Genomic DNA, 13,543 nt, shown 5'->3' on the forward strand with positions numbered 1-13,543 from the left:
ACTCGGAATCCGGGACTCACGCGCGGTAAAAATCGCACTCGGAACCTCGGGTCTCGGCATCGTTTATTTTGCTTCCTGGCGCGAATCTTGGGGTGCGGGGGGGGGCGGGGCACACGTGCAGCGCCACTGCATACGTCACCACGGGCGCGGCGGGGAGGTCATGCAGTCGGTCACGAACACCGAGCGCGGGTGCAAAGCATTCTGGGAGGAGGACGTGGGCCGGCCCGGGCGGGCAGGCGGGGCGTGAGTTCGAGTCCCGGCGAAGCACATGGGAAGACGGGAATCTCCGGGGAGAGGTGATCCGCGGACGGGGTTCAAAGGTCGGGGGGGGCGGGGATTCGGGGCCGGGGGGGCGGCTCAGGGGTTAGGGCGTCGCCGCCTGCCGCGCCCGGGGTCCCGGGTTCGAGTCGTTAGGGCGTCGAGGGTTTCATCGCGGGATTCGGAGATCCAGACCGCGGGGACTCGAACTCAGAACCCCGAGCCGGGGGGGGGGCTGTGTGCAGGGATTCGGGGTTCGCGGGGTTCGGTCTCGGCCTTCGCCGCATCCCGGCTACGGCTGCGCCTGCGCTCTGGAAAGACATCGGTGAGTCATCAACAAACACTCGATCGGATAGTCGATCAATTATCACATCAATGAGTCATCAACAAACACTGAGGTCGGGGAGTCGGTCAGTGATCACATCCGTGAGTCATCAACAAACACTCAGGTCAGATAGTCGATCAATTATCACATCCGTGAGTCATCAACAAACACTGAGGTCATGGAGTCGGTCAACAAACACTGAGGTCGCGGAGTCGATCAACAAACACTGAGGTCGCGTAGTCGGTCAGTGATCACATCCGCGAGTCATCAACAAACATTTGATCAGAGAGTCGATCAGTTATCAGAGAAACACATGATAATAAAGAAATGAATAAATAACAAAATCAGAATATCGCGCGCAAAATAAATACAAAATTAGCATGTCGCATGCATAATGGTTATGAAATTTGCATACCGCATACATAATTAATTAACAAACAAATCTTACTTGAGCTGGGTTCCCGCGGCGCTGGCGGCCGGCGGCTGGGGTTTGCTGGGCCGGGGCTGCTGGGTGGTGGGCGGGGCCCCGGGGCGAGGTCCCGGCCCCGGGGGCTTCTGGGTAGCCGGGCCCGGGGGCTTCTGGGTAACCGGGCCCGGGGGTTTCTGGGTAATTGGGCCCGGGGGCTTCTGGGTAGCGGGGCCCAGGGGCTTCTGGGTAGCGGGGCCGTGGCGCTGCTGCTGCTGCTGCCCCTGGGTGACCCCCGACCCCTTGGTGGGCGGAGCCTGAGGCCGGGATTGGCGGCCTTGACCCGGGGTCGTCGTCGCCTGCTGAGGGGCCCCAGGGGGGCTGGGGAGGAGCTGAGGCAGGGGCATGCCCGTTTGGGGCGCGAGTCCCGAGAGTGGCGGCTGCTGCTGGCCCTGGGGGGGGGCGCGGGGCTGCGAGGGGGGGCGCGGGGGGCCGGGCTGGGGGGGGCCGCCTGGGGGAGAAATAATAATAATAATTAATAATAAAGGGAATAATAGTGATATAAAAATAATAATAAGTAATAATAAAATAATAACAACTAATAATGGTAATCATAACAATCAAAATCATGATAATCATAATAATAACCATAATCGTAATCATCATCATCATCGTAACGATAATAATGAAAATCACAATAATAATCATCATCATCATAATCAAAATCATCATCATAATAATCATAATGAAAATAACCATAATAATAATCTTAATCATCATCATAACCACAATAATCACCATAATAATCATAAGCATAATAACAATAATGATAATCATAATAGAAATAATAACAATAACTAATAATAATAGTAATCATAATCACAATCATAATAATAATAACGATAAGGATAATAACAATAACGATAATAACAACAATAATGATAATAATAATATATATAAATAATAACGATAATAACAATAATAATGATAATAATAATATATATAAATAATAACGATAATAACAATAATAATGATAATAATAATATATATAAATAATAACGATAATAACAACGATAATGATAATACTAATAATATATATAAATAATAACGATAATAATGATAATAATAACGATAATAATAATGACGATAATAATAATAACAATAATAACGATAACGATGATAATGATAATAATAATGATAATAATAACTATAACGATAATAACAATAATAATGATAATAATAATATATATAAATAATAACGATAATAACAACGATAATGATAATAATAATATATATAAATAATAACGATAATAATGATAATAATAACGATAATAATAATGATAATAATAATAATATATATAAATAATAACGATAATAATAATAACGATAACAATTATAATAATAATAACGATAATAACGGTAACAATAATAATAACAATAACGATAGTGATAATAATAACGATGATAATAATAATAACAACAATCACAGGAGCCGCGACCCCGCGGGAGCCCGGGCCTCACTCACCCTGCGGTGACGGACGCTGCTGCGCCGGGGGCCCCGGGGGCTGCTGGGAGCTCGGGCGGCCGGAGGGCGGGGCTGCGGGGGGCGGGGCCTGCGGGGGAAACGGGGTCTGTGACGTCACTTCCTGTCGGGGGCGCAGAGGACTCTGGGAAATGGAGTCCGGGACCCCCACTTCCTGTCGGGGGCGCAGGGGACTCTGGGAAATGTAGTCCGGGACCCCCACTTCCTGTCGGGGGCGCAAAGGATTCTGGGAAATGTAGTCCAAGACGCCCACTTCCTGTCAGGGGCGCAAAGGACTGTGGGAAATGGGGTCTGTTACATCACTTCCTGTTGGGGATGCAAAGGATTCTGGGAAATGGAGTCCGGGACCCCCCACTTCCTGTCAGGGGCGCAGAGGACCCTGGGAAATGGAGTCCGGGACCCCCCACTTCCTGTCAGGGGCGCAGAGGACTCTGGGAAATGGAGTCCGGGACCCCCACTTCCTGTCGGGGGCGCAGAGGACTCTGGGAAATGGAGTCCGGGACCCCCACTTCCTGTCGGGGGCGCAGAGGACTCTGGGAAATGGAGTCCGGGACCCCCACTTCCTGTCAGACGCGCAAAGGATTCTGGGAAATGGAGTCCGGGACCCCCACTTCCTGTCGGGGACGCAGAGGACTCTGGGAAATGGAGTCCGGGACCCCCACTTCCTGTTGGGGACGCAGGGGACTCTGGGAAATGGAGTCCGGGACCCCCACTTCCTGTCGGGGACGCAGAGGACTCTGGGAAATGGAGTCCGGGACCCCCACTTCCTGTCGGGGACGCAAAGGATTCTGGGAAATGGAGTCCGGGACCCCCACTTCCTGTCGGGGGCGCAAAGGACTCTGGGAAATGGACTCCGGGACCCCCACTTCCTGTCGGGGACGCAGGGGACTCTGGGAAATGGAGTCCGGGACCCCCACTTCCTGTCGGGGACGCAGGGGACTCTGGGAAATGGAGTCCGGGACCCCCACTTCCTGTCGGGGGCGCAGAGGACTCTGGGAAATGGAGTCCGGGACCCCCACTTCCTGTCGGGGGTGCAAAGGATTCTGGGAAATGTAGTCCGGGACCCCCACTTCCTGTCGGGGGGCGCAGAGGATTCTGGGAAATGGAGTCCGGGACCTCCACTTCCTGTCGGGGGTGCAAAGGATTCTGGGAAATGTAGTCCGGGACCCCCACTTCCTGTCGGGGGGCGCAGAGGACTCTGGGAAATGGAGTCCAGGACCCCCACTTCCTGTCGGGGGCGCAAAGGACTCTGGGAAATGGAGTCTATTATAATTACTATAATAGTGTAATCTATTATCATAATTATATATGAATAATTATATAATATAGAAATGATAATAATGTAATTTATGATAATAAAATTATAATAGATAAATATCAACGACAGAGAACTGTGCGCGCCGTAAATAAATAAAAAGGGTTAGAGTATTGTTCACATAATAAATGAATAAATATAAAAATTAAAATGCTCTCTATATAATAAATGATTATAAAAATCAGAATACTGCCTGTATAATAAATAAATAAATATAAAAAAGAATTGGAATATTGTATACGTAATGTATAAATATAAAATAATTAAAATATTGCATACAGAATAAATAAGTAAATTAAAAAATTAGAATATTTTATACGTGATAAATAAATATAAAATTAGAATACTGTATCCATGATATATAATAAATTAAAATATTGCATACATAATAAATAAATATAAAAAAGAATTGGAATATTGTATACGTAATAAACAAATATAAAAAAATCAAAATATTGTACACATAATAAATTAAAAAATTAGAATATTGTATCCATAATGAATAAATATAAAATTAAAATATTGTATCCGTGATAAATAAATAGATCAATGTCCGCACAAGGCCCTGACCTGGCCGTGGGCGCCCCGGCCGGGGGACGCGGCCTCCCGCTGCTGCCGCTGCCGGGGCAGAGCCTGCGCCATCTTCTCGAGCACCAGCTCCACGATGAGCTGCTTGTCCTCGTCCTGGTGGTCGCCGATGAGCGGCATGGAGGAGCCGACCACCTGCGGGAGGAAAAGATAAAATAAAGATTATTCTCAAAAAAATTATAATGAAATAAGATTTATTCTCAAAATAATAATAATAAAATTAATTCTAAAAAATAATAATGAAATTAAATTTATTCTCAAAATAATAATAATAAAATTAATTCTAAAAAATAATAATGAAATTAAATTTATTCTCAAAATAATAATAATAAAATTAAATGTATTCTAAAAAAATAATAATAAAATAAAATTTATTCTAGAAAAAAATAATAAAATTTATTCTCAAAAAATAATAAAATTAATTCTCAAAAAAATGATAATAAAGTAAAATTTATTCTAAAAAAATAATAATAAAGTAAAATTTATTCTAAAAAAATTTATTCTAAAAAAAATAATAAAATTTATTCTCAATAAAATAATAAAATTTATTCTCAATAAAATAATAAAATTTATTCTAGAAAAAAAATAAGAAAATAAAATTTATTCTCCAAAAACGCCCCCCCCCGCGTCCGCACCTCGATGATGTGGTCCCGTCCGTCCTTGCCGTGCAGCGCCTCCACCGCGCAGATGTCGAGGCCCCCGAAGATCTCGGAGCACGTGTCCACCCACAGCTTGTACCTGCGGGGACGGGAAAAAAACCGAGGGACTCGAACCCGGGACCTCGCTAACCACTGAGCCGCCCCTCACCTGTGTCCGACACGCCGGGACTCGAACCCGGGACCGCGCTAACCACTGAGCCGCCTCTCGCCTGTCTGGACTCGAACCCGGGACCTCGCTAACCGCTGAGCCGCCCCCCGCCCGTCCGACATGCCGGGACTCGAACCCGGGACCCCCTCACCTGTCCGACATGGCGATCTGCTCCAGCATGGCCGAGCCCGTGTTGCTCTTCCAGTTCCCGGACACCGACGTCCGCCTGGGGGGGGGGAGGGGAGGGGGATGAACGGGGCCGCCCAGGCCCGGGAGCAGGGGCCGCGACCCCCGACCCCCGACCCCCGACCCCCGACCCCCGACCCCCGACCCCCGACCCCCGCGCGCCCTCACATGTAGGCCTTGTAGTGGCGCCCGATCTTCTGCACGCGGACGTCGTACTTGGCGTCGATGAACGGCTCGGCCGTGGCGTACGTGCGCGTGAGCGCCACCACGCTCGCGATGTCGCGGAAGTCGTGCGGGGAGTCGACCTTGACCTGCGGGCGGCGGGGGCGGGGGGGGGGGTGAAATAAAAGTAAAATAAAATAAGAATAAAATAATTAAAAATTAAATAAAAATTAAAATAAAATTAGAAATAAGATTAAAAATAAAATAAATATAAAATGAAAATAAAAGTAAATTAAATTAAAATTAAATAAAAGTAAAATTAAAAAATAAAATATAAAATAAGAATAAAATAATTAAAAGTAAAATAAAAATGAAATAATAAAAATAAAATAAAATAAAAATAAAAAATAAAATAAATAAAAATGAAATTAAATAAAAAATGAAATTAAATTAAAATTAAAAATGAAATAAAATTAAAAATAAAATGATAAAAATACGATTAAAATAAAAATAAAATGAAAAGTAAAATAAAAAATAAGACAAAAATATAATAAAAATAAAATAAAACACAAATAAGATTAAAAATAATATAAAAATGAAATAATAAAAATAAAGAAAATAAAAATATAACATTAAAAATAAAAATAAAAAATAAAATAATTAAAAATAAAATAAAAATGAAATTAAATTAAAATTAAAGATAAGATCAAAAATAAAATAAAAAATAAAATAAATATAAAATGAAAATAAAAGTAAATTAAATTAAAATAAAATTAAAAATAAAAATAAAATAAAATCCAATTCGATGACGACATCCCAGAAACCATGATCAAGAACAGAATTATTCTTATTTTGCCTCCAGCAGCGAGCGCGGGTGCCCTGCGGCCTCACCTTGCCCATCCCGGAGTGCGCGTGTCCCATCTTCACGACCACGGGGAAGGAGGCGCTGCTGAGCTGGGGGAGGAGGGGGAGGCGGAGGATTATTTATTTATTCATTCATTTATTTATTTATTGATCATTTATTATCTATTATCATTCTGTCTGCCGTGTGGTGGCCGGGACTCGAACTCGGGACCTCGGGAAGAGCAGGCGGCCACGCGGGATTGTGTTTTAGGACAATAAACGACGACTCGATATAAAATAAAAATAAAAAATTAAATTTTTCAGGGGCTGGAGGGACGGCTCAGGGGTCAGAGCGACGCCGCCGCCTGCTCTTCCCGGGGCCCCGAGTTCGAGTCCTGGAAACCACACATGAATGAATAATTAAATCAATAAATAAATAAATAAAAATTTTAAGACTGGAGTCCCGTATTCGAAACACCCTCCACGGTGTCAAATCTTTAATAAATACATAAATAAAAAGTAAAAATTAATAAATAAAAATAAATAAAAAATAAAAAATAAAAATTAAATTAAAAAATAAAAAGCAAAACGTTTTCGTCCCCGTCCCAGCCCCCGGCGCTCTACAGTTTGCACCTGTGACCCCGTGACCCCGCGACCCCGCGACCCCGCGACCCCCCGACCCCGCGACCCCGCGACCCCGGCCTCACCATCTCCTTGTGGTTGGGGTAGAACGTCTGCGCGATGAGCGGGAATTCCTCGGCCCCGAGCTTCCTGCGCAGCCGCAGCATCTGCGCGAACTGCGAGACCGGGGACGGCGTCAGGGGTTTGTGTGCGGTATGCTAATTTATGTTAATTATGTGTGGCATGCTAATTGTATGTTAATTATGTGCGCGGTATGCTAATTTATGCTAATTATGTGTGGCATGCTAATTGTATGTTAATTATGTGTGCGGCATGCTAATTGTATGTTAATTATGTGTGCGGTATGCTAATTTATGTTAATTGTGTGGTGCACTAATTTGTTAATTATGCATGCGATGCGCTAATTGTGTGGATTATGTGTGCGGTATGCTAATTGTATGTTAATTATGTGTGATATGCTAATTGTATGTTGATTATGTGTGTGGCATGCTAATTTTATGTTAATTGCGCGATATGCTAATTCTATATATTTATTATGTGCGCAATGTTCTAATTTTATACTTACCATGCATACAATATCCCAATTTTCATAATCATTAATTATGCATACAGTATTCAAATTTTACACTGGTTATGTATGCGATGTTCTAATTTATATTAATCATGCGTGTAATATTCTGATTTTATGTTAATTACATTGTGGTGTTCTGATTTTGTATTAATTGTGTGTGTGATGTGCTAATTCCATATTAATCATGCATGGAATATTCTAATTTTAATATTCATCGATTATGCATACAGCATTCTAATTTATGTTAATTATGTATGCGATAGATATTCTAATGTTATATTTACTATGTGTACAATAATCTAATTCCCTTTTACATTTATTTATTGATTACGTCCAGAACTCGAACCCAGGACCTCGGGAAGTGTGGGGCTCAAATTCGTGACCTGCCCTGGATTCGAACCCGGGACCTGGTCTGGACTTGAACCCGGGACCTCAGGAACAGCAGGAGTTGAACCCGGGACCCAACCAGGGACTCCAACCCAGGACAAATGGAAGAGCGGGACCCGAACTCAGGACCCGCCCTAGACTCAAACCCGGGACCCGCCCTGGACTCGAACTCAGGACCTCGGGAACAGTGGGACTCGAACCCGGGACCCGCCCCAGGGACTCGAACTCAGGACCCAACCCTGGAGACTCGAACCCGGGACCTGAGCAGGGACTCGAACCCAGGACCTCGGGAATAGCGGGACTCGAACCCGGGACCCAACCAGGCACTCGAACCCGGGACCCGCCCCCCGTGACCCGCACCCACCACCCAGGGCTTGTCGCAGAAGTTGTAGACGGAGTGCAGGGAGTTGACGCTGGGGATCCCCGCGTACTGCAGCCCGATGACGAGGCTGCGGAAGTCGCCGCCCCGCGCCATGCTGAAGGCGTGCTGGCGCACGAGCACGAAGTCGGGCCGCAGGGACCTGGGGGCGGGGGATGGGGGTCGTTAATTATGCATGCGGCATGCTAATGTCACGTTAATTATGCATGCGGCATGCTAATGTCGCGTTAATTATGCATGCGGCATGCTAATGTCGCGTTAATTATGCATGCGGCATGCTAATGTCGCGTTAATTATGCGCGCGGTATGCTAATGTCACGCTAATTATGCATGCGGTATGCTAATGTCTCGTTAATTATGCATGCAATATTCTAATTTCGCATTAATTGTGCGCGCAATGTTCTAATTCCATGTTTATTGTGCACGCGACATTCTAATTTTATGTTGATTAATTATGCATGCGATGTTCTGATTCCACATTAATTATGCATGCGGCATGCTAATGTCACGTTAATTATGCATGCGATATTCTAATTTCACATTAATTGTGCGCGCAATGTTCTAATTTTGTATTTATTGTGCGTGCATGCCATGGAAGAAAAGTACTTGTTCGTTAATTATGCATGCAATATGCTAATCTCATATTAATTATGCATGTAATATTCTTCTTTTATATTTATTGTGCGTACAAGATTCTGATTTCATATTAATTATGTGACAATATTTTAGTTGTATATTGATTATGCATACAACATTCTGATTTCATGTCTATTAATTAATTATGCGTGTGATATTCTAATTCCATGTTGATTATGCATGTAATATTCTAATTTCATGTTTATTGTGCATGCAACATTCTAATTTCACGTTGGTTAATTATGCATGCAATGTTCTGATTTCACATTAATTATGCATGCGATATGCTAATCTCACATTGATTATGCATGCAATGTTCTAATTTTATATGTATTAGTTATGTGACGATATTCTGATCTTGTATTATGTGCACAATATTCTAATTTCATGCTTATCACGCATACAATATTCTAATTTTATGTCTACTGGTTAATTATGCATGTAATATGCTGATTTCATATTAATTATGCATGCAATATTCTAATTTCAGATTTGTGGTGCATGCAATATGCTAATCTTATATTTATTAATTATGCGTGCAATATTCTAACTTCGTGCTTATGCATACAATATTCTGATTTTATGTCTATTGATTAATTATGCGTGTAGCATTCTAATTTTATGTTTATTATGCGTGGAATATTCTAATTCCGTATTTATTATGCGACACCATTTTAATTTTATATTTATTATGTGACGACATTCTAATTTTTATATTTATTGGGCATGCAAAATTCTAATTTTTATTTATTAATTATGCATACGATATGCTAATTTTTATGTTTATTATGTATGCGATATGCTAATTTTATGTGCATTATATGACAGTATTCTCATTTTATATTTATTTATTATGTAGACAATATTCTGTGCGTTTGTCGAGCGAATAACCGATAACGCGAGTGCGTCACGGACGTTTGCTGAATGAATAATTGATAGTTGTGAGCGTTTGTCGAGTGAATAATTGATAACGGGAATGCGTTTGTCGAGCGAATAACCGACCGCGCTCACCTCACCACCTTGACCCCGTTCCTCAGCGCCTCCACGTCCACCGAGAACCCGCCGCTGGCGTGAGCCACCAGGTTCAGGTCCGAGAATTCGGCCTGGAGAAGACGGAAAGAAAAAATCCGTGATTCGCACTCATGACCGGACCCGGGTTCGACACAGGAAGAAGAAAAAAATCCGTGATTCGCACTCATGACCGGACCCGGGTTCGACACAGGAAGAAAAAAAATCCGTGATTCGCACTCATGACCGGACCCGGGTTCGACACAGGAAGAAAAAAAATCCGTGATTCGCACTCATGACCGGACCCGGGTTCGACACAGGAAGAAAAAAAATCCGTGATTCGCACTCATGACCGGACCCGGGTTCGATCCCCACAACTCACCTGCTCGACTCTAATGTCGACGTCGCCGTGGATCTTCTTCCCCTTGAAGTATTTGGCCCTGGGGAGAGACGAGAGGGGGTCGGAGAGTCGGTCGGTGATCGCATCCGTGAGTCATCAACAAACACTCGATCAGATAGTCGATCAATTATCACATCCGTGAGTCATCAACAAACACTCGATCGGATAGTCGATCAATTATCACATCCGTGAGTCATCAACAAACACATCCGTGAGTCATCAACAAACACTCGATCAGATAGTCAATCAATTATCACATCCGTGAGTCATCAACAAACACTCGATCTGATAGTCGATCAGTTATCACATCAGTTAGTGATCAACAAACACTGCAAAGGAGGCCTGAGGTCTTATAGTCGATCAGTTATCAGAGAAGGAGGAGAAGTGAACAGAGACACAATTAACCCTCCTGAGGACACACAGCAAATGAAACATATTTATTTATCTTTATTTCTTTATTGATCTAATTATTTATTTATCTGATTATTTATTGATCTAATTATTTATTCATTTATCTATTTATCTATTTATTTATCTATCTATTGGTTTGTTTGTTTATTTTTTATGTGCACAATCCTCTAATTCTCTTTTAATATTTGTTTCATCGATAGACGTCCCCTGTCTGGGTTTTCAATGTTTGTTGATGACTCACGGATGGATTTCTCTGATAACTGATTGACTATACAACCTTGGGCATCTTTCTAAGTGTTTGTTGATGACTCACGGATGTGACAACTGATTGACTCTCCGACCTGAGTGTTTGTTGATGACTCATTGATTGTTAACTGATTGACTACACGACCTCAGGCCTCCTTCTCAATGTTTGTTGATGACTCACTGATGTATTTCTCTGATCACTGACTGACTCTGCAACCTTAAGCCCCCCCCACAGCGCCAGACAAGCCCAGAATTCATTCATTCACCCATACGCGGACTCACCACATCAACGACCTACAAAACCCTCGCCGCGGCGCCCACCCAGGCCCAGCATCTATGAACGAACGAACGAATAAACGAATGAACGAACGAATGAATTAATGAATGAATGAACGAATGAATTAATGAACGAATGAATGAATTAAGGAACGAACGAATCAATGAATTGATGAATTATTGAATGAATTAATGAACGAATGAACGAATTAACGAACGAATGAATTAATGAACGAATGAATGAACGAATGAATTGATGAATTATTGAATGAATTAATGAACGAACGAATGAATTAATGAACGAATGAATGAACGAATGAATTAATGAACGAATGAATTAGTGAACGAACGAACGAACGAATTAATGAACGAATGAATTAATGAATGAATTAGCGAATTAATGAACAAATGAATTAATGAATGAATTAGTGAATTAATGAACGAATGAATTAATGAATTATTTAATGAATTAATGAACGAATGAATGAACGAATGAATTAATGAATTATTGAATTAATGAATGAACGAATGAATTAATGAACGAATGAATTAGTGAACGAACGAACGAACGAATTAATGAACGAATGAATTAATGAATGAATTAGTGAATTAATGAACGAATGAATTAATGAATGAATTAGTGAATTAATGAACGAATGAATGAACGAATTAATGAATGAACGAATGAATTAATGAACAAATGAATGAATGAATTAGTGAATTAACGAATGAATTAGTGAATTAATGAATGAATTAGTGAATTAATGAATGAATTAGTGAACGAATGAATTGATGAATTAACAAATGAATTAATGAATTAGTGAACCGCTCACCACTCCGTGTGCGGCTCGTCCACGACCAGCAGCACCCGCGCCGCTGCGCCCCCGCGGCCCGCGCCCGCCCCGCCCCCCCCCACCTCGCTCAGGGTCGCGGCCGCCGCCGCCGTCGTTTGCTTCACCGCGTGCGACAGCGACGAGAAGAACCCGGATGTGGAACCGGCCGCGGAGGACCCGGATGCGGCGGCCATGGCGGCGGCGGGGGACCCGGATGAGGCCGCGGCGGGGGACCCGGATGAGGCGCCGGGGCTGACGGGGGCCGGGGGCGGGGGCGGCGGCTGCTGGGGGTCGGACAGGTACCCGTTCGGCAGATTCGCCATGAAGTTGCTGTCCGACAGGCGGCGCCGCAGGTAGTTCATGGCGGCGGGGGGGTCGGGGTTCGAGGTTCGGGGTCGCGGGGGTCGCGGCGGACGCGTAGGAGTTCGGTGCGGGGCCGCGGCGGCCGTGTAGGAGTTCGGTGCGGGGGTCAGCGGGGCCGCGGCGGGCGCGTAGGAGTTCGGTGCGGGGGTCAGCGGGGCCGCGGCGGGCGCGTAGGAGTTCGGGGTTCGAGGTTCGGGGGCCGCGGCGGCCGCGTAGGAGTTCGGGGTTCGGGGCCGCGGGGCCGCGGCGGCCGCGTAGGAGTTCGGTGCGGGGTCCGCGGGGCCGCGGCGGGCGCGTAGGAGTTCGGTGCGGGGTTCGGGGGGCCGCGGAGGCCGCGTAGGAGTTCGGGGTTCGAGGTTCGGGGGCCGCGGTGGCCGCCGCCGCCGCTGTCCGCGGTGCTGAAGCCGAGCGCTAGCGGCCGCGCAGTGCGCAGGCGCCGGCCGCCGCCCGGTGACGTCAGCGCGGCCGCCTCGGAAGCCGCCGCCGCGCACTGCGCATGCGTTCGCAGTGCGGTGACGTCAGCGCCGCCCGACGACGGTCGCTGTCCGCGGTGCTGAAGCCGAGCGCTAGCGGCCGCGCAGTGCGCAGGCGTCGGCAGTGCGGTGACGTCAGCGCGCAACCCGCCGTTCGCTGTCCGCGGTGCTGAATCCGGGCGCCGCGCCCTGCGCACGCGCAGCAACGCTGAGTCTCTGATCGCGCAGTGCGCATGCGTCGGCAGTCCGGTTACGTCACCGCACAAGCCGCCGTCACTGTCCGCGATACCGGAACGCTAATCGCGTCGTGCGCATGCGCAGCAACGCTGAGACTCCATCGCGCTGTGCGCACGCGCAACAACGCCGATCGATAATCGCGGAGCGCGCATGCGCCGGCCGCCCGGTGACGTCAGTGCCGCCGGCGCCTGCCGCTATCCGCGGTGCTGAATCCGGGCGCCGCGCCCTGCGCACGCGCAGCAGCGCTG

At 45.3% G+C, this 13,543-nt stretch overlaps 1 protein-coding gene across 1 annotated transcript; it reads right to left on the minus strand.

The window, feature by feature from the left end:
* Window positions 1-46: 46 nt before the first annotated feature.
* Syn1 (synapsin I) lies at window positions 47-12,956 on the minus strand. The gene is made up of 13 exons (XM_075958312.1): window positions 12,223-12,956; window positions 10,439-10,496; window positions 10,060-10,151; window positions 8,398-8,554; window positions 7,141-7,230; window positions 6,482-6,544; window positions 5,597-5,739; window positions 5,394-5,468; window positions 5,071-5,173; window positions 4,418-4,570; window positions 2,515-2,602; window positions 1,032-1,500; window positions 47-569 (listed from the first exon to the last, which is right to left on the minus strand). Exons 1-13 carry the CDS (start codon window positions 12,582-12,584, stop codon window positions 551-553), a joined length of 1,872 nt encoding a protein of 623 aa, XP_075814427.1. The 5' UTR covers window positions 12,585-12,956; the 3' UTR covers window positions 47-550.
* Between the last annotated feature and the right edge of the window lie 587 nt (window positions 12,957-13,543).

Source organism: Microtus pennsylvanicus, chromosome X (assembly GCF_037038515.1).
Source record: "Microtus pennsylvanicus isolate mMicPen1 chromosome X, mMicPen1.hap1, whole genome shotgun sequence".
Lineage (NCBI taxonomy): Eukaryota > Metazoa > Chordata > Mammalia > Rodentia > Cricetidae > Microtus > Microtus pennsylvanicus.